General features: G+C 39.7%; 1 protein-coding gene across 9 annotated transcripts in view; it reads left to right on the top strand.

Moving 5' to 3' along the window:
• The window catches only part of DLGAP1 (DLG associated protein 1), an 866,766-nt gene that overhangs the window by 562,689 nt on the left and 277,672 nt on the right, over window positions 1-26,405 (top strand). Inside the window, exon 1 of one of the 9 annotated variants that reach the window (XM_032875687.1) lies at window positions 20,544-20,729. The exons of the other annotated variants lie outside the window; for them this stretch is intronic. Within the exon in view, the coding sequence (XP_032731578.1) occupies window positions 20,679-20,729 (51 nt within the window). The 5' untranslated portion in view covers window positions 20,544-20,678. Of the gene's footprint in view, window positions 1-20,543; window positions 20,730-26,405 lie in introns of those variants that run through there. 9 annotated transcript variants of the gene reach the window in all.

The following is a 26,405-nucleotide window of genomic DNA, read 5'->3' as shown; positions in this document are numbered from 1 at the left end:
AAGGAACATGTGAGATTTGTTTACAAAGTCAGATATACAAATCATTAAATTGTAGTAGTACAATGTTATTTCATGTAACTGGACCATTAGACCTCAATCTATGAAACAACCATCTCTCAAGGCTGTTTTGATTATTCACTTGTTTCAATGGGAAACAACATTATTGACCCCTTGAGATTGCCAACCTGATTGTAGTTATGATGTTGTTAGTAACACTGTAAAGTTATATCCAAATAAATGTGGTATTAAATGCCTATTTGATATCCTTTGCTTGGTTTAATGTAGGGATGTTTGCTTCCAGGAGAAGTAATTTCACTGAAATGATGAGGAAATGAACTAGGAATCCCCAAACTCAATTCCTCTATAAGTCACTGTGACTTTATATTTTGTCCTTTTGGGAGACCAGAGTGTTATTTCTCAGGCATATTGTGAGTCAGAATTCTGCTCGGTGCACGAGTTCCATATATCCCTGGTTATTAACTAAATATTTAAGATGTTCAAACAGCTTTACTATTTGTTAAATTACTACTCTAGATCTTAAGGAAAAGATAAGTTTCCCTATAGGTCTACCATCAGAATGCTTCTTAATTACCTATAAATGTATAACTTAACTGAGTCACAGAACATACAGTACAGAGCACTCATACAGAGTGCTCATACAGAGCACATTAGAGGTGGCTGTATATATCCAATAAATATACACTGTTCAGTGGATGTTAGTTGAGTTTAAACTAAATTCTTATAATAGGTAACAATATGGAATGGCCACACTTCAGAAATGCATCATGATGGGGGACCTGGGTGGCTTGGTCAGTTAAATGTCTGCCTTCAGCTCAAGTCATGATCCCAGGGTCCTGGGATCGCGTCCAGCATCAAGCTTCCTGCTCAGTAGGGGAGCCTGCTTCTCCCTCTCCTTCTCCCAGTCCCCCTTGTGAGATCTCTATCTCTGTTAAACAAATAAAATCCTTTAAAAAGAAAAAAAGAAAGAAATGCATCAGGATGAAAGAACTGATCAATTGCAGTTAAGTGATGAACTTGGAAGTCAATGTGGTCTGTGTTATCCCACTGCTCAACTCATTTGGGATTTTTCCTCATGTACATGTATCTCACTGCCCGTAATTCAGTGTTCTAGCAAGCCCTTACTTAATGCACTCCCCTTTTTGTTTAAACCCAAATGAAGTTCATTTGAAGTAATGGATACAATTTTAATATATCCTAAAGCCTCCACCTTCTCTTGGTTCAGTATTTTAGAAAAATACCCCCATGCATAAGAATGAAATGTTGAGTTCACTAAAATTAAAGCACGCCAATTTAATCTCAATTAGATTAATGGATGAATAGAATATAGCATTGTATTTCTTAGCTTCAACCAAGGATGAATCTACCCAACTATCAAAATATGTAGTCCCTTTGCATTATCTAGATCACAAGTGTATAATAAAAATTTTTATTAAATGGCTTAATAGCATTGCCATTCTCAACAAACCTCATTCCACCAAGATTTATTTAGTGACTGTGTGACCCAGACTGAAATCTGGGAAAGGTGTCGAGATAAATGTGAGAAAGGAAAGACCAGTTTGGGAAAAGGAACACAACAGATAAGGTAGCCGCCCACCCAGCTGGTGAAAATAAGGAAACACAGGACAGGATTTGGTTTTTAGTTGACAAAATGATATAGAATTTTTTTTCTAAAACACTCAAATTCCCCAAAGATGAAGGACATGGTTTAGCCTGGAGGCCAAACCCAAACAATTTAACTCTCTGAGCAGTATTTCTAAGGAGGAGCAATGATTTAAGGGAAGAAAGAACAGGGAAGGACTCCCCAGAGAGGCCTAGGAGGCATCAGATATTAACCAGGCTGAGCCCAACTACCAGGCCTCTGGCCCCAGAAGCAGTTGGGGCTTCCTAGGCTCTAGAGAAGAAATCTAGGCAGAGAGCAGAGCACTGGTGGTGAGGAAAGGCATTCTCCCCTTCATTCCACAGCTGGCACTCAGCTCAGCCACAGGCCAGCATAGTGGGATGACAGGATTCTGTGGATGGCCTACAGTGCCGTGCACCGAGAGAATGAGACTCAGCTGGGGCTGATATTAGAGACCTAAAAGTTCACAGGCACAAGAGAAGCCCTGAGAGAGCATATCAAGGGATAGCCCCAGGGAAAAATGAATGGGTTTATTATGCCAAAACAGAACTGTATCCCCAGATCATACATCTGAAGGTGCCATTGTTAGATTAGGAAGAGCTCTTCCTAACAAAGACATCAGATCCCAAGATAGGCGGAGAGCTTCTTAAACGTGTGTAATGAGAGCCTGGATGAACATGTCAGGGATAGAGCAAAGGAAATTTGGGCAGATGGCCCTTAGAGTTCCTTTTAAAGCAAACAGTCTAGTTCTGCACTGTCCAATATGGCAGCCACTAGCCACAAGTAGCTATTGAAATTTACATTAAGTTAAATAAGAACACAAACTTCAATGTCTCTGTCACAATAGCCACATTGCTAGTGCTCAGCAGTCATGGGTGGCTGGTGTTTACCCTATGGGACAAACAGAAAACATTTCCATTCTTATAGAAAATTCTATTGGATAGCACTAATATAATGACTTCTAGTAGTTGTTCTTAATATTACGACTTCTACTAGATTTGGACTTTTCCAAGAGAAGGTAACATCCTGTTGGGATAGCTTCATGCTGAGAGGTGTCAGAACCAGCCAATCCTTTTCCACACACACACACACACACACACACACACACACACACGGACCCAGAGAGGCCCAGGACAGCAAGGGCTGTCCTGCATGAACGCTGTCCTCCACTCACTCACTATGTGGCATTAAGTAAGTCACTTCCATTCATCCTCTAGCCCCTCTTTTGCAAAATACTTACCTTGGGAGTTATTTTGAGGAGTAAATTCTATAAAGGAGCTAGTTTTCAATAAGTAAAAGCAATTTTTCACTAAAAACATGACGATAACTTAGGATTTGCCCAGATTTCAGCTCTTATGTATCCATCAGTCACTGTGCACGGGACATTGTGCTGGGCACCTCACGCCATTTTCTTTGCTCTTCCCCTCTGCCTGGTGCTGTCCTGCCCGGGAACCTTACTCTGCCCCTACTCTGCATTTTGTACCTGACTTGCCATTAGCCTACCAGCAGTACCTAGAATATATCCACTCATGCTCTTGGAGCTTTGGGCTGAAACTCTGTCCTGGACAATGCAAAATGATTCTCCTACTCACACTTATTTGTAAATTATGATCTGTTGGCACCTCTAGGAGCTGCATCTGGGTGCAAATAGATCCAGAAGTTGGCAATGCATAGTAACGTGTGCCACAGCCATTCGTACAGCTGGTGCCCTTCAGATCCCCTCCCACCAACAAGTATGGTTGGCATCATAGTTACATCTGAGCCACTCCTGGCCGCCTCATATTCTTCCGCCTTTGATCAAAGAGCAAGAGCTTTCTAGAGAGGCCCATGGAGTCTTCACTCTGGGTTATTAGGGCAGTGTTTAATTTAACCCTATTCACTGAGATGTGTGAATCTCACACCTTCCCATGGCACACTAAAAAATTAATGTACTGATCTCTGGGTGTCAGTGTGAGACTTATGCACACCATTCTGAAATATAAATAATAATTACCCATTTGGATACTACACAGTAGCTCATGGAATGATAACCATGATAAAGTAGGCTTCTGTTTTAAGGGAAATGGAATGACCAAAAACGAGCTGTCTGGCCTCATTTGTTTATTTACCAAACTTGAAAAGCCCTATTTTCTCATACTGCTTTCTGAAAACAAGTGTTCTTTGGCCATCTTTGAGGCCTCAAAAGAAAGAAATTGTTTCAGCCCAGCAGGCCAGAAAAATGTCATTGGTGGCAGGCCAGTTGGAAAGCTTACTTTCCGGAAAAGGCCTTTCTAGAAGAGCTTCCTAAGGCAGAACTCCTTGATGCAGACTCTCAGAGGAAGAGAGGTCCCAGGCCTGGAGCATCTGTGGGGAGGTTGTTCATGGGGCCTAGGCTGTCCAGAAGCAGAACTGAGGAATAGCTTGACTGATGGCCAAATTAATCCTACCTTGAGAAGATCCCTTAGTGGGCAGGATGGAGGGGGGTATAAGGAGGACTCAGATGAAGAAAAGCAGGGCATACCTATCCCCCACTTCAAGTTTTTTAGCTTGGGACTGTGGACATTTAGACTATTCAAGAGAGTACTCTATGGGATCAGTGAACTCCAGAACTTCAAAAGCCAAGGAGAAAAGGTGTTTGTGTTCATCCCGCTAGGGAGAAAAGTCCACAGGTTTTTATCATGTCCCCTAAAGAGATTAAGATAAAAAGCCGTTAACAGGGGCAGCTGGTTGGTTCAGTCAAGTGTGTGCCTTCAATTTGGGTCATGCTCCCAGAACTCTGGGATTGAGTCCTGCATTGTGCTCCCTGCTCAGCACGGAGTCTGCTTCTTCCTCTGCCTGCCGCTCTCCTGCTTGTGCTGTCTCTCTCTCTCTCTCTCCCTCTCTCTCTCTCAAATAAATAAATAAAATATTTTTTTTTAAAAGCCACTAATGAGTTTAAGTTTTGGTATATCTAAAATTAGGATTTTTTTCCTTAAAAACCTAAAATAGATGATTTTGTTTTTCCTTATAATTAGAAAAATCTTTTGGGTTATAATTTGGGTTAGACTGATTTCAGGAAATGTTGTTATTGTGGGTGCATATTACCTGAAATAAGTAAGTCCTCTTTTGGAACTTGGAGATCCTATTACAAAGTCAAGTTTATAATAGGATTTATTTGGAAAGAGCTTTTCCTGAGTGATCAAGTAACAAAAAATGATGATTTCCCTTCTCTAAGGGTTGAAGGTGAGAAGAGAGGGGAATTCAAAATTTTGTAAAATCAATTCCTACTCTCAGAGCCTAGTGGAACTAGGTCGTTAGATACATATAATGCAAAATGAAGTAAGAAGAAGCATAGATACTTGAACACAGAATATGGGGGCTTAATAGGAAGAAGGATTTCAAGCTGGGGTTTAGAAAGAAAGGATAGAAAAGAAAGGCTTCCCCATTTGAAATGCTCTATTTCTGAAGCTTTGGAGCCAGGCAGCTATGCTCAAACCCTGTGTTTACCGATCATGCAACTTTGAATGAGTTACTTAACCTCTCCCGTCCTCTGGAATATGAAGATAATACCTATCACATAGGAGTTTGAAAGGATTAAACAAGTTAATGTAGTGTAAAAGGTGTGGAACAACACTTGGAAAAGAGACATTATGTAATGCCTCAATAAATGGTATTATTTGTATAAGCCTTGAAACATGGTGGTAGCAACGTGAACTGAAACAAGAAACCAGATTTAAAGGCACCGCAGAATTCTTACCATTAGAGATCACAACAACATTTAGTCAGGCTTTTGATGAAATCCTAAGTGTCTGTGTTAGTTTCCTATTGCTGCTCTAACACGTTGCTGCAAACCTAGTGGCTTAAAAAAAAACAAAAAAAACCAAAAAAACGCGCTCACATCTTACCTCTTAGTTCTGGAGACCAGAAGTCTGAGATGGATCTCACTGAGCTAAAATCAGAAGGTCACCAGGGTTGTGTTCCTTCTGGAGGTTCTAGGGGAGAATCCATTTGCCTGCCTTTTCCAGCTTGCCCACATTCTTTAGTCCCGGCTACCTCTGCGACCTTCAAAGCCAGCAGTGACATCACTGAGTCTGTGCTCAGGGCTCAGGGCTCCTTCTCTGATTCTCCTTGCTTCCCTCTTTCCTTTATGAAGATCCATATAATGATGTTGGGACCACCCAGTTAACCAAGGATAATCTCCCCATCTCAAGATCATTACCTTGATCACATCTGCAAAGCCCCTTGTGCTGTGGAAGGTCATGTCTTCACAAGTTCTGTGGATTAAGATGTGAGCATCTTCCGGGAGCCCCTTTTCTGCCTGCCACACAATCTACCACCTGATATGTGATATACTTCTTAAACCTAACCATTTTGTAAACTTTCTGTGAAAAGTACATGAAATCACCCATCTAGGGCATAGCAGGTAAATAAGACCACTGTATGTATACAGTGCTCCCTGAAGACTTCTTTTATGTGGAGATGGAATTTCCCATTTTTTGTACCTGTTAGATTCTTTTAAACTATTAGACTAAAACGATGTTAGTCTATTTTAAACTATTTAAACTATTTTTAACTGTTGGGTCTAGCTTCCCCTTTGCCTATGAATTCCATATTTGCTGCTCTCTTTTCATTTAAAATGTTTATTGTTCACTTCACTTTACAGTAAAATGCCAATTCTTTATATACTTGAAATCCCCTTCCAATATCCGTAAATGTAAACAAGTACATCTTACACATTTATTTGGGTACATAATACAAATTTTTAATTCATACACTTGTGAACACTAACTCTAACTTAGGCACTCTGTGAAGGACCAGGAATACAAAGTTGAAAAGGTATGACTCTTGTCCTCAAGAAGCTCTTACTATAGTGGAAGGGGGAGGGATGCTGATATAAGAATTTTTAAAAAGGAGAAAACATTTTTAAAATATATAGAATTACCTAGACTTGGACATTGAATGACTGAGGTGTCAGGGAAGAAAGAGTAAAAGTGATTTCAATCTATGGTTTGAAAAACTGGAGACATGTCAACACATCCAGTTGAAAGAGATAATATGGGAGGAAAAATAAATTTGGATGAGGAAGATGATTTAGTTCTAGACATTTTGAATCTGATGTGCCTTTAGAATATTCAGCTGAAGATGTCCCATAGGCAAGCTTTTATTCATTCAAATAGAACTTGGAAGGTTCTTAGAATAATCCAGACAAGAGATGACTGTGATTCAGACTAGGGGAGAAGAAATAAAGACAGACAGAATTCAAGATAATCTTTCTACTTGACCTTAAAGGCGTCAGATGGGTCAAAACTCCTCAGGTGAGGAAGATAGAGTGGAGGCAGTTGAATCTATGATTCCCGAGTTCAGGATGATGTCAGCACTGGAGAAACGTTTACCGGGGTTATCATGTGGCAGACAGAGTCAAGATTGAGAGTGAATGATATCATACTGGGGTGTGTGTAAGTTAGAAGATGAGACAGTACAGGCCAGTTTCCTGGACTACACAGATGTTAAGGCACAGACAGGAAGCAAAGAGAAGCTGTAATGGAGAGCTAGATAGGAAGGAAAACAAAACAGCATGGGAGTGAACAAAGAAGAGGATTTCAAGAAAGAGAAAGTTCAGGAAGGTCAACTACCAAAGAGTGGTCAAGTTGGACAAGGAATAAAAAAGTCTATCGATGAATCTGGCAATTAGGAAGTAACTACCAGATGTGCCAATAGTTTTCCTAAAGTGATAAAGTAAAAGTCATTCTATATTCATTTGTATGTATACATGTGCTTATCATTTTAATAAATACTTATTTATTTTAATGCCTATAATTTTAAAGAAAAGAGGCATAGCTATTGAAGTATGATGATATGCCAGGGTCAGAATATTCATTTCTCAATTATTTAACATTTGAATTTTTTTAATTTTTCACCACTATGAATAATGCCACAAATATCTCTTTTAATAAAATGTAGAAACCTTCTTTCTGGCATTTCCAAATGTTATGCACTATTCAATTTTTTTAAAAAAGTACAAGTAAATCTTAGTATCTCAAAATAATTTAAATATTCTAATTTGGAATAATTATTCTGCAGAGACGTTTTTGCTCTGTCATTTTCAGATGGAGATAATCACAAATGTCTGGGCTACTCTCTAACCTCAAGTGCACACTTCTAAAACCAGCATCTCCGTAGCAACTACATGCTGAAACCCTCTCGATGTAGCAGTATAACATATAATAATCTGTGCACGAATCCATTTTCTTTCTCGTTACAGTTTAGCACCCATTTGTAATAGGTTTCTTCACTTTCAAATGACTAAAGTAATTTCCCACCTATTAGCTATTTTTGTTGACCTCACTTCACTAGAGATACTCAATCTGAGTTTTATTTTAGCAATCACAATTCTCTCATCTAATTAACAAAAAAATTGGGCCATTGCCTCAGTGGCCTGCATTCAACCTTATTTTGACTGGCAATTTTCTAATAATACCTCACTGTCCTTCCCACCCCCATCTTTAGAATAGTAGTTTCTGTTTCATGGCATTTATCCTCTTTGCCCCCATTCGATCACTCTCTCTCTTTGCCTTTCCTCTTCTTTATCTAATAACCTATCAAACCTTTTACTGTGGCAAATGCCTCAAGAGTATCAAATTATTTATTCGGTAGAAATTCCTAGAATTAGATCAGCCCAGCCAATGGGTGTGCAAAATGTGAAGGATTTTTGCACATATTACCAACTGACCTCTAGTAAGACTGAATTTTTATCCAGTACGGTTTCCATTCTTGACACCTTTTTAGAAGACTCTTCTCTATTATAATACAAATCCACCTCTCTTTAACCTGGATGTAAGTACCATGTGAAGTAAATCAATTACTCTTTCACAGGGCCATCTGTCCTATGCTTCATGATTTATTTTTCACTCCTAAGTCTTCATTGTTCCAACTTCCAAAGACCTACTTCCTTCAGCAATTCTTCAGCATTCCAGAACTAGACTTTAAGCGCTTCCAGCATCCCAAATGACAAATCGTATCTCGTTCCAAGAAAAGCAACATCCCTCTTAACTTGTGATATAATTGTGTGAACAATATTTCAGGTGGACTTGACAACATCCATTGAAAATCTCTGGACATGAACGGTGTCCTTCTGTCAGTGCACTAGCTTTTCTGGCAGTCATGCTAGACCCAGTGCTGCACTCAGGTAAAATCTGTATGCCATATTTTTCTTGGAAAATCGCATTAACAGGTTTCTCCTGTGCACTTAAATGGTTTGATGTAATGTAAAATATCATATTTATCTTTATTAAATGTCACCTTGTAGATATGAATGTGTGTTTCTAGCTCAGGGCCAGCCCTTACTGTTGTGTAGGTTGTGCACTAGCTAACTCCAGGGAACACCATTTAGAGTAGTAGCTATCTTAGCGTTATTTATTACTATAATTTTCCAGCATATGGCAGTAGAATCTTGAGGAAGGGACAGCTTGCTTCCAATTCACCCAACTAAAAGTGCCATTTAGACTACCAAAAAGAATGTTTTCGCTGTCGAACTTGGAGAATATGAAATTGAAATACAATATTTTAAATATTTTCCCAAGATGTATTATACTGTAAATCTCATAATAGCACCAATATATCATCATCAAAGTTGATAATTAAAAGAATGTTCAGAACAGGGCCAAAAACAGAGTCTTATGCATTCAACTACAGACTATTATACAGTTTTTCATGAAACTATTTATATTCCATATTGGGAAAGTCATTCAAGTTATGAATCTCCTATCCAGTCTACACTTCTTTATTATGTTTAAAAGTTTTTCATTTTATTAAATGAAACTAATCTGTAGATAGTACCGGTGAGCTCATTTCTTTTTAAAAATCAAGTATTGGGGGGCGCCTGGGTGGCTCAGTGGGTTAAGCCTCTGCCTTCAGCTCAGGTCATGATCTCAGGGTGCTGGGATCAAGCCCCGCATCCGGCTCTCTCCTCAGCAGGGAGCCTGCTTCCCTCTCTCTCTCTGCCTGCCTCTCTGCCTACTTGTGATCTCTCTGTCAAATGAATAAAATCTTTAAAAAAAATATCAAGTATTGGGGTGCCTGTATGGCTCAGCCGATTAAGCCTCTGCCTTCAGCTCAGATCATGATCTTGGGGTCCTGGGACCAAGCCCTGCACTGGGCTCCCTGCTGAGCAGGGAGTCTGCTTCTCCCTCTCCCTCTGCCTCTCCCAACCCATTTGTGCTCAATCTCTCTCTGTCTCTCAAGTGAACAAATAAAATCTTTTTTAAAAAATCAAGTACTATAGGGCAGATTCATATAGCTGGTATGCATTTTGGGGGAGATTTTTTTTTAGACTACATAAAAAAATAAAGACGATCGTAGAAATCATTCAGAGATAATCACTGTGAATATTTTTGTGTTGTGGCTGTTCTTTAAAAATACCCATAATATTGAGCAACCTCTGAATAAACTCACCAAGCAAAAAAAAAGAAAGCATCACACAAACACTAATAGGAATGTAGAAAAGAACAAGGACAAATATACAGTAGATATTAAAGCTATCATATGAATAGAAGAGAAACAGACTTCATACCAATGTATTAAAAACTTAAGTGATTTCTTAGAAAATTAAATTCCTCAAAATGTGATAGAAACAAACCATTAGGTGTATAAATATGAAAGTTACCCTGTGCATTTCTTAATTCCATCAAAAAGCAAATGATTGTTTAAAGTAAAAATTATAACATTTTATTGTGGGGCTTATGATATATTTAGAGGTAAAATATAGGATAATAGCATAAAGGATGAGGTATAAATGGAATTACATTGTTCAAGGTTCTCATGGTTTGCATGAAAAGATAGGATATTAAATTTAAGTAGACATTGATATGTGAAATCTTTAATCAATTTTTAATTGATTTTTGTATATGTTGTAAGATAATGGTTCAATGTCATTCTTTTGCATGTGGCTGTCCAGTTTTCTCCATGTCATTTCTTAAAGAGACTATCCTTTTCCCTGGTATAAAAAAGAAAGAAGGAAGGAAGGAAGGGAGTTAGGAAGGAAGGAGAGACAGAAAGAGACAGAGAGGGAGGGTGGGGGGGGAGGAAGAAAGGGAGGAAAAGAAGAAGGAAAGAAACCATACCCATGACAATTTAAGAAATTGACGCATTAATTTAGAATTTACCCACCATTTGCTTCGAGGTAGATGGAACTGGAGGAGATTATGCTAAATGAAGTAAGTCAAGCAGAGAAAGACAATTATTACATGGTTTCACTCATATGTGGAACATATACAATAGCATGAAGGACCATAGGGGAAATAAGGGAAATCTGAAGGGGTAGAAATCAGTGAGGGAGGGGTGCCTGGGTGGCTCAGTGGGTTAAGCCTCTGCCTGCAGCTCAGGTCATGATCTCAAGTCCCGGGATCAAGCCCCACACTGGGCTCTCTGCTCAGCAGTGAGCCTGCTTCCCCCTCTCTTTCTGCCTGCCTCTCTGCCTACTTGTGATCTCTCTCTATCTCTGTCAAAGAAAGAAAGAGAGAAAGAGAGAAAGGAAGGAAGGAAGGGAGAGAGAGAGAAATCAATCAATCAGTGAGGGAGATGAACCATGAGAGACTATGGGCCCTGGGAAACAATCTGAGGGTTTCAGATGGGAGGAGGGTGGAGCGGAAGAGGTAACAGGGTGATGGGTATTGAGGAAGGCACAGGCTGTGATGAGCACTGGGTGTTATATGTAACTAATGAATCACTGAACACTACATCAAAAACTAATGATGTTTAGTTATAATTATATATATATATATATAATTATAATTATACAGTGGCTAATTGAACATAAATAAATAAATAAATAAATAAATAAATAAATAAAACTTACTCAGAAAAAATACTAGACCCAAAGAGTTCTAGGAAATTTGCAAGGAAGATGTAATCTCTGTCATACAAAAGTTCTTCTAGAGATCTGAACAAAAAAGATGCCAAATTCACTTAGGATTTATATAATCTTAGACAAGGGCAGTTTGAAAAAGGAAAATTTTAATGCATTTTTTTCACAAATCTGATGCAAAAGTTCTTTTTTTTAGAAAATTTTTAAAGATTCATTTATTCATTTGACAGAGAGAGAGTGGGGGTTGGGGGCAGAGAGGGAGAGTATCTCCAAGCAGACTCTCCACTGAGCACAGAGCTGGACACAGGGCTTGATCCCATGACCCATGAGATCATGACCTGAGCCAAAACCAAGAGTCAGACATCTGCCTAACCAACTGAGCCACCTAGGCACCCCTGATGCAAAAATTCTTAATAAGTATATCAATAAAATTAAATAATTGTAAATAATTTAAAATAACATGGCCAGATGGGATTTATTTCATAATGAAAGGAAGGCATAACATTATTAAAGATACATAATTCACAGCATTAGAAAACTAAAGGAGAAAATCCATGATTATCTTAACATACACAAGAAAGATATTTTGTAATATTGAACAGCTATTAATGATTTAATTAAAAATCATGACAAATTAGAAATAGAAAAGAACTCTTAAAGTGTATCTAACAGATATGTAGCTCACAGGAATTTTGTGAAATGTTGGATCAGTCCTTTTAAATCCATAAAGAAGATGATAAACCTCTTCTAAAATGTATTAAACTGTGTTTCGGCCAGTTAATATTATATGATTATGCATAATTGACATTTAACACTAAATTTGTTTCAGGTATAAGACATAACAACTTGATGTTTTTTAAATTTTTTTGAAGATTTTTATTTATTTATTTGACAGACAGAGATCACAAGTAGGCAGAGAGGCAGGCAGAGAGAGAGGAAGGGAAGCAGGCTCCCTGCTGAGCAGAGAGCCCAATGCGGGGCTCGATCCCAGAACCCGGGATCATGACCTGAGCTGAAGGCAGAGGCTTTAACCCACTGAGCCACCCAGGTGCCCCAACAACTTGATATTTATATATATTATGAAATGATCACCCCAATAAGTCTGATTAACATTCATCACCATACGTGATTACAAAAAATTTTCTTGTGATAAGCAAGAGTTCTTAGCAACTTTTTAAAAGTTCTTAACTTTCAAATGTGCAATGCAGTATTATTAACTATGGTTACCATGCTGTACTTTACATCCCCAGGGCTTATTTACTTTATAAATGGAAGTTTGTGCATTTGATCTTCAACAGTTGCATCCACCCCCAATCCTCCACCTCTGGCAACTGCCAATCTGTTCTCTGTATCCACGAGCTTGCTTATGTTTTTTGGGGTTTTTAGATTCCACATGTAAGTGAGATCATGCAGTGTTTGCCGTTCTCTGTCTGACTTATTTCACTTAGCATAATGCCCTCAAAATCCATCCATACTGTCACAAATGCAAGATTTTTATGCCTTTTAAAATGGCAATTTATTTTTATGCCAAATAATATTCCATTGTGTATGTACTTCATCTTCTTTATCCATTCATCCATCAATGGACATCTGGGTTGTTTCCATATGTTGGCAATTGTAGATAATGCTGCAATGAACATGGGAGTGTTGGCCACTGGTTCTTTGCTGACATTTTTCTGTTTGCATCATGTCTGTATATAGCTTGACCTCTATTATTTTCCTCTAGAAAGGTTCATTTGAGCAATATAACCCAAATTTTCACATGTTCAAAGCTATCTTTTTCCTTGAGTCTTTATACTTGAAGGAGAGCTTAACTAGATAGAAAATCCTTGACTCCTCCTCTCTGGGCTTGATATCTCAAAGATGTTGTTCTGGTGTGTGATGAGGTTAGGCGTTTCTGTGGTTATCTGATGTCAACCTCATTTTCTCTCCCTTAACCTGATTTTAGCTTTTTGCCAAAGGGTTCTTTCCAATAGTTTTTCTAAGCTATGTCTTTGTGTTTGACCATTCTGATGACTTCACTAATAAAATGGGTAACTTTTCATTAAATAGATTTGGGCCTTTTTTTTAATTTCAGAAAAGCTTTATTGAATTATTTTAAGAAACTATTCTACACTATAGCTTTGATTTTCTTCTTCAGAATCACAGCTATGCATACATTGGATATAATTCCTTATTTCCCTAATCCTTCTCTTTTTCTCTCTGCACCATTTCTTTGCTCTTTTTCATTTTCATCTTTTAGGTCCTTGCCTTCCCTTCCTTTCCTTCAATTCTGCCAGTTCCTATTTCACATCCTCCAGCTGTCTACCAACAACCTTTTGTTGTGTTCTCACTTCTTTCCTGAATTCTTTTTTTTTTTTAAGATTTTATTTATCTGTCAGAGAGAGAGAGGGAGAGAGAGCGAGCACAGGCAGACAGAATGGCAGGCAGAGGCAGAGGGAGAAGCAGGCTCCCTGACGAGCAAGGAGCCCGATGTGGGACTCGATCCCAGGACGCTGAGATCATGACCTGAGCCGAAGGCAGCTGCGTAACCAACTGAGCCACCCAGGCGTCCCTCTTTCCTGAATTCTTATCATTCTTCTTTGTGATCTTTTTAATAGCTGTAACTGCTTCATTAATTATTGTTTTGAATTTGGGTTAAGCTTTATGGCACACATTTTCCCAGTGCATTTTTACTATTTACAAGATACCTGTGGATACCCTTTCTTATACTCTTTAAAGTACCTGTATGTATATTCCTTTTATGTTACTCCTAATTGAGTGAGTTGTATTTTTCTAGAGAATCAGAAGGTTCCTGTGGAGGGAATGGTGGGCAGTAGTTTCCCAAGAATCAAGGGCTTCGTTTCCTGTTGCTATAGTTACAAATTGTTTCTTTATAATCTGATTCATCTACATAGTCCCATATCCTCTGACTCTCAGACCAAACCTAGTTCTTTTCTCCCTCAATTACTTCATGGATAACCTCCCAGGCTGCCTGTCACATGGGGAACACAAATGATACAGTCATTTTTAGAAAGAATTGTTCTGGCCCTTAACGAGATTTGCCTACTTACTCTCCACCACCTACACTAGTCCCAGACTTTTCGACAGCTCTTCCCTTCCAGACTGAGGTCCTTACTGTGGGGGACTGTATGTTTGACAGAACTTCCTGAGCTCTGCTACAGGTAGGTCCCCTCTGTACCTCTTATTTACCTACCACATTATTATAACTTCCCTCCTTGGCTTTTTGCTGGACTCTAACTTTGGAGTTTGTGGATTTTCTGCTGGTTTTGCTGAAAATGTGATTTGTGGGCTTGTCTTCATTTTGTTGTATTTTTTTGTTGATGCCAGGAGGAAAAGGGAGAAAATTCAGTTTCTGTGAAAACCAGTCCTGTTAAAACTAAGAAATATTTTCCTTCTGTTTTCTTTCTGCAAAGATGCCTTTGCATAAGAAAGCTCAAAGCATGTGTTTACTTATCAACCAAGTTGATTTTCTAAACTAAAAACAAAAACAAGGGTTCCTGGGTGGCTCAGTCCCTTAAAGTGTCTGCCTTCCACTTAGGTCATGATTCTGGGGTCCCAGAATTGAGCCCCACACTGGCTCCCTGCTCAGTGGGGAGTCCACTTTTCCTTCTCCTTCTGCCCACCACAGCTTGTGTTCTGTCTCTCTCCCTCTCACTCTCTCTTGCTCACTCCCTAATAAATCAATAAAATATTTTTTAAAGATTTTATTTATTTATTTGACAGAGATCACAAGTAGGCAGAGAGGCAGGCAGAAAGAGAGAGGGGGCAAGCAGGCTCCCTGCTGAGCAGAGAGCCTGATGCGGGGCTCGATCCCAGAACCCTGGGATCACGACCTGAGCCGAAGGCAGAGGCTTTAACCCACTGAGCCACCCAGGTGCCCCATCAATAAAATATTTTTTAAAATAAAAATAAATGAAAACAAAGCAGTCAGTTTAGCATGCTACCTCTTCATAATCCCAGGCTCCTTTTCCTTGTGCTCAGAGGCCTTCTATTTAACAGCCTATTCTAGGATGATGCTACATTATAAATTCATTATAAATTCAAGCCTATCAAGCTGTTATCTTTTGGATGATTCAAAAGCCTCGTCCGTCTTTGTCTTTTGCTACTGCATTTCCTTTAACAATCTTTAAGATTAGCCACCTTGATTATGGAATCCTACCAAAAGTTCCTTGAGTACATAAAAATATCATTTGTGTGGGCACAAAAACTTAAGCTTAGTGTTTATATAGGTGTGTCCTTTTTTTAAAAAAAGTAAATTATTTTATTGAGAAAATTAATTTATTAATCTTTTAATTTATCAATCTAATAAATCTTATGATATTTTAAATTAACATCCTGCCTGCTAATTTTCTAAGCAAAATGTATATGTTGGATTAATAGTGAAGCTACCATATAGGAGTGCCATGACAGCCATTTGACCAGGGAAAGAGAGAATGGTCAGATTTTATAAACAAGAATAGCCCTGACTCCCAACACAGAGAACGTGCTTCAAATTATTTTGCTAGTAGCAATTATACTGTCATTACCGTCTCACCACAGCCTGCCAATTTCAGAGCTCTTTCCTTCACTCATTCCAAAAAAAAAAAAAAAAAAAAAAAAATGTTTATTAAATGCCTACTATTGCCAGGCTCTGTGTAGTTGCAAAGGGTACAATGGTGATCAGAAACAGACATGATTCATCCTTTCATGCTCCTTATTTTCTGTCAGTGGGACATAAATATTACTAAAATAATAAATTGAAATTTACTAACATGGCAAGGGCTATTTTTGAACTGGTGGGAGCTCTCCCTTGTCTGCCATCAGGGCTGTCCTTTTCTTTACTGGGAGGAATTGGCTGAATTCAGCTCCCTGCAGGACTAGGGCCACTATGAATTCTAGGGAATGGGCAACTGGTATTTCTTAATCCTGTATAAACATCTTGCACCTAAGATCAGACTGCTGGGCCCCTGAGCCCAGAATGTTTATTCCCTGCCTTTCCTCCATGCAACGCATTCTCCATACTTGCCTTATTAGAAGAGTGACCAATGGAGAGGCAGGTCTCTCCGTAGTTCATTTAAGTAAGAGACTCAACCCAGGCAGGTCTCTTCAAAGGTGCCAAGCGTGTAGTAGCCCTCACACCTTCCAAGCCTACTGCTCACAAGTACAAAACTATCTCAAGTGACCACTTTGCTCAATACCTATGAAGAAGATTATGATACTCTAATAATATATTGACTTAAGAAGTTCAGGAAAGCATTTCCTAGGAAGTAATGGTTGAGATTAGGTCTAAAGGAAGGGCTAGAGTAAATGAGACAATGAGCCAAGGGAATCATGCAAAGTCAAGAAAAAACAAAGGGTCAGAGAAAAATCTAGTGTGGCTTTGTCATGAAGATGGTGCAAGATGAGTCTGGGAAGAGAGGCAGGACTATATCACTCAGGGCCTTAGGGGTCAGGTTTAAAATCTGAATCTTCATATCCTTGCGTTTGAGTGTAGGGGGTAGATACAGGGAAAACTGATATCCACTTTGCCTTCTGAAAATATCCCTTTCGATGGAGTAAAAAGACAAAGTAAAGTAGAAGAAGAAACAAAAGGTAAATAGGGGGTTCCAGATGCAAGACAATGGTGGATGGACTAGGGTGGTGATGGTGATATTGAGGCAGGTGGAATAGTGTCCAGAGATTCCAGATCTGCAGGACTTGCTGATGCAGAGGGAAAGGGAAGTGTCCAGGATGAGACCTATGTTTCTGACTTGCATGAAAGATGGGGCTTCCATTCACTGAAGTGAAGAGTGAAGACTTCTGGAAGAGCCACAGTCAGGAGTGGGCAGGGGAGGAGGGAGAAAGAAAGTGAACTTGATTTGGTGGGTGCTGCTCTAGATGAAGTGCTGTGAGGTATCTAAGGGAAGTTGTCAAGTACCTGAAGCTCCTATGGGCAATCTGGAAAGAAAATATAAATTTATGAGTTGTCCGCATACAAGAGATTTTTCTAGAATCCAAACTCTCTTCACCATGTTTCTTCTTCTACACTTTCCATCTCGTAGATCATTTTCTTTGATAGAGAAAATGAGAGAGTTTCAGAGCTTAGTGTTTTGTCCTCTTCCCTCTCCCCCACCCCCCCACTGCCCCTCCTCCCCTTCCTCCTCCTTCATCATCATCTGTTATACCGTTATACCATCTGGACCAAGCCTTGGGATTATCCTTGTTCTTCTATTTGTTCCAATTTACATCTTTTTAAAAGGACTCTTTTTAAAACTGTCCTTGGCTTTTATTTTTTTATTCCTTTTAATGTTTTTTTTTTCTTTTCTTTCTTTCTTTTTTTTTTCAATTTATGAATTTCGTTTTATTTTTGCTTTAGCCCTCTTGGTGCAATTCTTATAGACACTCATCACTTGCCTGTATTCGTCCTTGATGGTGAACCCATCTCTCATGTCTGTAACAAGCTCCTTTAATATGAATGCTTTAAAACCATCCTTGTACAAGCTCTTGATTTGTTTAAAGGCTTTCTTATTTTTATTCTCAACTAGATCATTTGATATTATATCAACAGAATTAAGATTTGTGATCCTACTTTCTCTCTTCAGTCATCTGCCCTTAGCAATCAAAAACAAGCCTGCCCCTTATTATCTTTTTTTCTCTTTCTTCTCTTTCTCCTCTTCCTTGATTGTCATTCCCCTTCGCATTTTCCTCCTGTTCTCACTTTGTCTGATTTGGGTTTTTTTTTCTTTATTGAGCATCAGCTATGACTAAACACCAGCACAAATGGCTCTTTTGGGTGTGTCTATAGCTCATGGGTCCCCAAGGGTTTCCCATGTTTGGTATCATCCTCACACTCTCCAAGATTCTATCTACCTTCTGCAGAATTTATTTTATATAACTAATTTTTATCATTACAAACACTATATGGCAGTGTTTCCATGACAAGTTGATAATTTTCTTAATATGTGTATTGAGATATAATTTACCAACCATAAGATTCCCTTATCTAAAATACACAATTTAATGGTTTCAGTATAGTCAAAGAATTGTGCAAACATCACTACCACTAACATGACCATTTTCATCACCTCAGTAAGAAACTTTTTATTCATTAGCATTCTCACTGCTACCCTGTACCTAGGGTAACCTCTAATCTCCTTGCTATCTCCAAAGATTCTGCTTATTCTGGGCATTTCATATCAATGGTATCAGACAATATGTGATCTTTGGTCACTGACCTTTTCAAGGAGCATACATACTGTTTTCAAGATTCATCCATGTTATAGCAGCTATCAATACTTAATTTATTTTTAATGCCAAATAATATTCCATTATATGGATATTCCATATTTTTTAAAGACTTATTTATTTTAGAAAGAGAGAGAGCATATGTGCAAGCACAGAGGGGAAGGGCAGAGGAAAAGAGAGAATCTCAAGCAGATTCCCCACTGAGCACAGACCTAGACACAATGCACGGCTCAGTCCCAAAACCCTGAGATCATGACCTCAGCCAAAACCAAGAGTCAGATGCTTTTTTTTTTTTAAGATTTTATTTATTTATTTGACAGACAGAGATCCCAAGTAGGCAGAGAGGCAGGCAGAGAGAGAGAGGAGGAAGTAGGCTCCCCACTGCGCAGAGAGCCAGATGTGGGGCTCAATCCCAGGACCCTGAGACCATGATCTGAGCCAAAGGCAGAGGCTTAACCCACTAAGCCACCCAGGCGCCCCCAAGAGTCAGATGCTTAACCCACTGTGCCACCCAGGCACTCTGGATAAACTGGATTTTTACAACCATTCATCAGCTGATGAAAAGTAGGGTTGTTTCCACTTCTTGGCTATTGTGAATAATGGTGTACAAGGTTTTCTATGGACACATGTTTTTATTTCTCCTGGATATATGAATAAGAGTGGAATTGCTGAGTCATGTAGTAGCTCTATTTAACATTTTGAAGCAAATCAATCACTTAATATTGCTTTTTCTTTATCCTTTTTCATTGGAGGAAGCCATGTTCTTATTAATTGAGGAGAGGAAATTTTTAGGGTATGGCCTTGCAATGTAACAAAAACCAGAAAGGTTTAAAAGACCTTAAGCTAAAATATCTTTGCTCAGTCACAAGGTCCTTGTCTGTTGATAATATTGGACTTGTCTCATTGTTATGACTGCACATTTTACTTGGTAAAGGTGGATTTCAATAAATGCTGCCTGCTCAAATTCCATAAGTGAAACATCTGGGAGAGGACACTGCAACACTTCCTTCGCCCATCTGGGAAGGAGAATCATGCTTGAACTAAATGAGATTTTTCTGGGATGTTTTCTACAGAAGTCATTTTTTAAGAAAGAAAAAGTGTTTGCCCAAAGGTTTCTAAAACAAGCTTACTTCGTTTAAAGAAAATAAATGGATTATTAAAGAACATCTTTTAATAATTTTTTTTTAGATTTTATTTATTTATCTGACAGACAGAGATCACAAGTAGGCAGAGAGGCAGGCAGAGAGAGAGGGGGAAGCAGGCCCCCTGCTGAGCAGAGAGCCCGATTGAGGGGCTCAATCCCAGGACCCTGGGATCATGACCTGAGCCGAAGGCAGAGGCTTTAACCCACTGAGCCACCCAGGTGCCCCAGAACGTGACTTATTTTTTAAATGAATTTGATGTCCAGAGGACAGATGCCTATGGTTTTTTTCCTATTGGAACCCTAAAGGGAACCCTAAAGTCTATTAGCTACTAGAATGTTGTATCCAATTTATGTGTAGCTGCACACTTATCATCAAAACTGTAAAATGCATCTGTCTTTCCATCTCTAGTCAGACAACCAGGTATTCTTTTTTAGAAAATTGCAGAGATCACTCCCCCACGTGTATCTCCCCTTGACAGAACATACATTATCCAGTGTGTGTACTGCAAAGTCAATCAATAGCCTAAGAATCTACTGAGATAATGGAAGAGAGCAATGTAATTTTGCTGGAACAGTGAGCATGCAAGACTCTAACTACAACAGTGATGCAAAACTGCATGGGCTTTAAAAAAAACCCTGCACTATTTCCTTCAGTGTTCTTCTGCAGTTATAAGATCCGATTTCATTAAGTATCTTCCTATGAATGAAAATGTAAAGTTGCAAGTCTAGAGTTGTGAGCCATGGCCAACCACTCCCCACCTCCCAAGTTCTGTGTTTACTGCCTTACTCACCCACTTTGCTTCGGCAAATCATAGAGAGAAGCTAAATGCTCTCAGCTGCACTATACCAAATCAAAGCTGAGATGAATAATGAACTTAATTTTCCATAAAGACATTCTGTTTGGCATTTCAGCTAATAAGGTAAGCTAATGGCAATTCTGGGTGATGGAAAAGAAAATGAATAGTCTCTCTTTGTGTTTGATTTTTGTGCTAATCTGTAATTTTTCTTTTTAACGTGCTGGAGTTAATTTCATGTTTCACGATGTATGTGAATTTGGGATGAACAGTTTTAGGAAGAGTACCCCCAATGCACCCTTTTTTTTTTTTAATTAGGCTGCTTGTGGTACTGAGGGGGCTAAGGGAGAAATCCAGCTTTTCGTAACAGTGGCATCTCTGTAATAATATTTTTATCATCTATAATGCAAAAGGAATTTACTTAAATGGCAGAATATTTAGATGCAGCAAAGACTGACAAAATTATTTAAGCACAGCTTATGGAATATATTTGGCATGATATATTGTAAATTGATGTTGAATGTGCTCTAGAGAAAGCAGCATACATACATCATGTTGGTTTCTGAGTAATTTTGTTTCTAAGTACATGTTATTCTCGAGAAGGTAGTAATTTTCAATTGCTAAAATTATTCTACAGCTTCGGGTTAGGTGGGTTTTATTTTGTAAGATTGTATTTTTAAAATAGCAGTATACTGGTAATGTGAATTTTCATTATTATTACTTTCTTGATTTACCACGGCTTCGGTGATTTTGGTCATGTGGAAATGTACTTGTTTGTCCACTAAAGTTCAGGGGACTACAAACCATCAGACCTTTCTGAGACTTTCATTGCTACCCTCGCTACCATGTAGCAAAAATAAGGAATAAAACAATTATTGGTTGGCTTAGCTTTTTGTGATACAGTTTTTCAGTGTTTAACACAGGGATTTTTATTTCATTCAGTTCACAGCACAAACTAGCAAAAACTTAGGGCAAATGGGGAAGAAACACTCTTTTCTTTATTATAAGAATAACAAAAATGAAAAATGCTATTAAGATTTATGTTTCCTGGGCTCCCTGCCATGTCACCTGAAAAATCCACGACTCTGTTCTCTCAAAGTAGGTGACCTCAAAAGAGATTTCAGAAGTTCTATGCAAAACAGCCAAGTATGTGGGAAATTTTGGAGAAATGAAAAGGAAATGTTTCTTATTATTCCTACTGTCTAATCTTCCCGTTCTGTTTTTACGCGTGGGAAATGAGCTGTGGGCACCGGATATTTTTGTTTCGTGGAAATCTTTAAACATCACAATCAGACTTTTATAGAAAATGAAGAGTTTTGGGGGCACCTGGGTGGCTCAGTGGGTTAAGCCTCTGCCTTCAGCTCAGGTCATGATCTCAGGATCCTGGGACTGAGTCCTGCATTGGGCTCTGTGCTCGACAGGGGGCCTGCTTCCCCCTCTCTCTCTGCCTGCTTCTCTGCCTACTTGTGATCTCTTTCTCTTTCAAATAAGTAAATAAAATCTTTTAAAGAAAAGAAGAAAAGAAAAGAAAATGAAGAACTTTCATCCTTCCTCCCTTTAGAATGTGCCCAGTGTCTGTTCTCCCTTGAAGTATAAACGGGATGCTAAGTTTGAGCATGATTTTCTGGCTACTACTCATGCCTTAGTTCCCCTTACTGATCACCCGTGTTTCACCTACAAATTTTAGGCATTTCTTTTGAAAAGCCTCGAATTTGGTAAACCTAGGAGGACTAGGAATGTGGCATTTTGGTCTATCACAGTTCATTTTTAAGAACACCAAGACAGACATAGGTTACTCTTTACCCTTCAAAGTTTTAAAATAACGTTTTCAATTTCATGGTTATTTTCTGCAGAACCCTGTTGGAAGCTCAAATATGGTGGATTTGGGGGGATTCTTAAGGTGTTCATTTTCTTTTCCTCTTTTCCCCCTTTCCGCCTCACACAGGCCATTCTTGACTGCTTCATGTACTGTTTTGCTTCCTTAATTCTGGTATGTTTCCCATTCCCCTTCTCCTCAGTATCACTGGCCCAGAACCTAGGCATTGCACCATGTCTCTTTTAAAGCTGGAAGAAACAAACCAGAAAGCAAATGTTTGCAACCACCAAGTTGTTTTTTCCTATTCCCTGTCATTCGTAAACTAAGAAAACTTTTATACTGGCACACCTTTTTATCCACGATTGCTATCTAAAACCAACCTGGTGATGAAAAGGCGCAAGGCTGTTTGACCGGCATCTTTTTCGTGATTCTTCTCCTACAGTGGTCAACCCACTGATGCTTCTAGATGAGATGCAAAGTTGTTAGTTCTTTCAGACATTCTTAGCGATGCCAACTGCAAGGCATGTGTTATTTACAGACTCACATGCTATCTCTATGTGCTTGTGAATTTATTAGGGAGAAAATCTAGTGAAAACAGCACCACCACCTTCCCCAGGCATGCACACACACACCTATGCTCTCAGCAAAGACCACAGAGCAGCCATCTACTGGGGACGCTTGCAACCGAGTAGCAGCCTTGTCGCAGATGGCCCACCATCATGAGAAGTTCTTGGCACTGTGGCAAGGAAGGCTGAGCAGGAGGCAGCCAACAGATTTGTTCCCAAATACACATGAAACCCATTCTTGGGGACAATCCGGATTAAGTGGAGGAGGAGCAAAGATGAGAGAGGACTAAAATATCAACAGACTTGGTTATTAATCGTTAACATTACCTCATTTATGCTCACTGCCTGGGGGACCCCAGGATAGCTGTGTTATAAAAATAAAAGCATTACTCCAAAACCATCATCTCTAAAACTGGGCTCAATGTCTTTTTTTTTTTTAAGATTTTATTTATTTATTTGACAGACAGAGATCACAAGTAGGCAGAGAGGTAGGCAGAGAGAGAGGAAGGGAAGCAGGCTCCCTGCTGAGCAGAGAGCCCAATGCGGGGCTCGATCCCAGGACCCTGGGACCATGACCTGAGCTGAAGGCAGAGGCCTTAACCCACTGAGCCACTCAGGCGCCCCTCAAACCGTCTTTCTAAAATACAAAGTGAATCACTAAATCTTCTGCTTATAGATCCTTCAATGGCTCCTCCTTACCTGCGGGCCAAAGTCCAAACTCCTTACCGGGACTTACAGGGTTGGACAGAACTGGGGAACTTTTTCCTTCATAGCCTTGCTTCTTCATACACCCTCTGTTGACTCTGCACCTCAGCCATACTGATCTACTTTTACCTTTCTCATAGATGCTGTGTTCTCCTGCCCAGGGCCTTTGCATGAGCTGCTTCCTCTTTTGTCTCTTCTATCCATCCAGCTCAAACTTCTTTCTTCTCTATTAGCACCTTTTCAACTTTCTTATCTGGTCTGAGATGACACCTCCTCCAAGAAGCCCTTCCTGACTGGCCAAATTTGAGCCCCATCCCCTCTCCCAATAATTCTCTTAGCACCCATTATTTCCCTATCATGCTTCTGCTGTTTTATATAGGATTGCCTATTCCACTAGCCTATCAGTTCTGTGAAGGTGGATATCCAGCCTCGTGGTCACAGCTGTGGCCATGAACAAGTGCAAAGTCAATTCCATCTGAATGCATGAATAGATCCTTGGGCTCCTTAATAAGCTTCATTACCTTTTGTTCCGATGAGGTTGCAGAAACCAACTGCAATGATTCTTTATGCTACTCATTCCCACAAAGCCCTGTGCTAACACAGTTCTCATAAATTCTTCAGTCTTCTTGTTCTTATTCCCATTTTATAAATAAGACCACCAAGGCTCCAATTGTTGTAAATGAGTCCAATATTAAGGTGCGGGCCCCCCACTCTGATGCTAGGGGCCAGCTCTTTCTATTCTGCACACAGTCAAATGCCTGCTTCAAGTGAGAAAACATTTGAAGCTTAGAAGTGAATTATGGATTGTTCATTGGCTTTCCGACCTCCAGTAGTCTGCTCTGAATGTACTTTTTCCTTACTGTTAATCTGAAAGTAACTTTCTTTGTACCATATTCTTTATTCTCAAGCTTTTTTCTACAGGCCCTATGTCTGCAGGGTTTTCTGCCTTTCTTGCTCTCTCCGTAATGAGAATAACTGGGCTTCTTATTTCTGTTTCATTTCCATTGTCCTTTTCTGGGGGGCTTTTTTTTTTTTTTTTTGAGGGAGAGAGGAAAAGTATGGGGAGGGGCAGAAGGGGAGAGAGAATCCAAAGCAGGCTTCACACCCAGCACAGAGTCCCATGCGGGGCTTGATTTCTTGACCTGAGCCAAAATCAAGAGTCAGACCCTTAGCTGACAAAGCCACCCAGGCACCCCATTTTGGGCTATTTTAATGTTTTTATTACAGGCCATAAAAATATCCAAAAAGATAAATAAATGTGATGCAATGAGCTATATCCTAATATGAAGAACTTTGTTTCAATGCATTATTTTTCTTCACAGTAGTCCCTTGTCCTTTTTAACATGGACGTTTTTCTGGTCCGGCTCCATGATTACTCTTCCAGTGGAGCTTTTTCCTGAGCTCAGTTGTGCCTTAATGCTTGTCCCTGAAAGCCTGATGGCAGACTACTTAGGGGGCTTCTGCTGGTCCTTCATGGGGAAAGCCCATTTCTTCTCGTTACTGCCCAGCTGCTTAACTAGCAGTAGTCTCTGTGGAAGAAATATCCAGAAGCATAGCTCGAGAGAGAACATATACAGTATCTGGTAAACAGTCCATTTTGTGGTGGTTTGTGATCCAAACCACCACACGGACACACAGTCCCAAAATGGGAGAGGTGATTCAGTACTGTGTGTACAGCGAATGCCTTCAGATTGGACAGGCTTGGGTTTGAACCCGCTTCCTACCATATCTCTATCTGTATGTCCTGGGCCTTGCTGGGCCTCAATTTCTTCATCTGTAAAACACAGATAATAATGGTGCCTCATGGGGCACCTGGGTGGCTCAGTGGGTTAAGCCTCTGCCTTCAACTCAGGTCATGGTCTCAGGGTCCTGAGATCAAGCCCCACATTGAGCTCTCTGCTCAGCAGGGAGCCTGCTTCCTCCTCTCTCTCTGCCTGTCTCTCTGCCTACTGTGATCTCTCTGTCAAATAAATAAATAAAATCTTAAAAAATAATAATAATTGTGCCTCGCTCACCAGAGTAAGTACTCAATGTGATGACAATGTCAGTGGTTGAGGTATCTGGGCAAAACAGCCCAAATATGGCCATATCTCAATCCCAGGAAGTTATGAATGTTACCTTCTGTGACAGATGTGGCTTTGCAGATGTGATTAGTCAAGGGAGTTGGGAACGGGAAATCATCCTGGCATATCTGGGTAGGCCCTAATGTAATCATAAGTATCCTTATAAGAGGGAGGAAAGAGAGACCTGACCACAGAAGAAGGCCACATGACCACAGAAGCAGAAGAGAGACTTGAAGGTGCTATGCTGCTGGTTTTAAGGACAGAGGAGAGGGCGTTGAGCTGAGTAATGCAAGGATTGCATTTCTAGAAGGTGGAAAGGCAATGAAATGGGTTCTCCCCTGGAGCTTCCAGAGGGAGCTCAGCCCTGCCAAGAGCCTGGTCTCAGCTCAGTGAACCAGTTTTGGACTTCTGGCTCCAGAACTGGGAGAGAATAAGTGTGAGTTGTTCTAAGTCACTAAGTTTGTGGTCATTGAAGCAGCAGCCTTAGGAAGCTAACACAAGGTGATATTTGGGAAATGAAAGATGACTCCCAATGAGCTGGTAACATAAGGAGAACGACATTACAAAGGCTGACATGTGGGGTGGAGAGGCCCTCTGAGTATTCAATGTGTGGTGGGAGGTACTGCAGTGCCATGTGTCCAAAGAGGGCCAG

The sequence above is a fragment of the Lontra canadensis genome, unplaced genomic scaffold (genome assembly GCF_010015895.1).
Source record: "Lontra canadensis isolate GAN:19392208 unplaced genomic scaffold, GSC_riverotter_1.0 scaffold57, whole genome shotgun sequence".
Lineage (NCBI taxonomy): Eukaryota > Metazoa > Chordata > Mammalia > Carnivora > Mustelidae > Lontra > Lontra canadensis.
The sequence above is the reverse complement of the archived record's forward strand: the minus strand, read 5'-3'. Positions and strand labels throughout refer to the sequence as shown.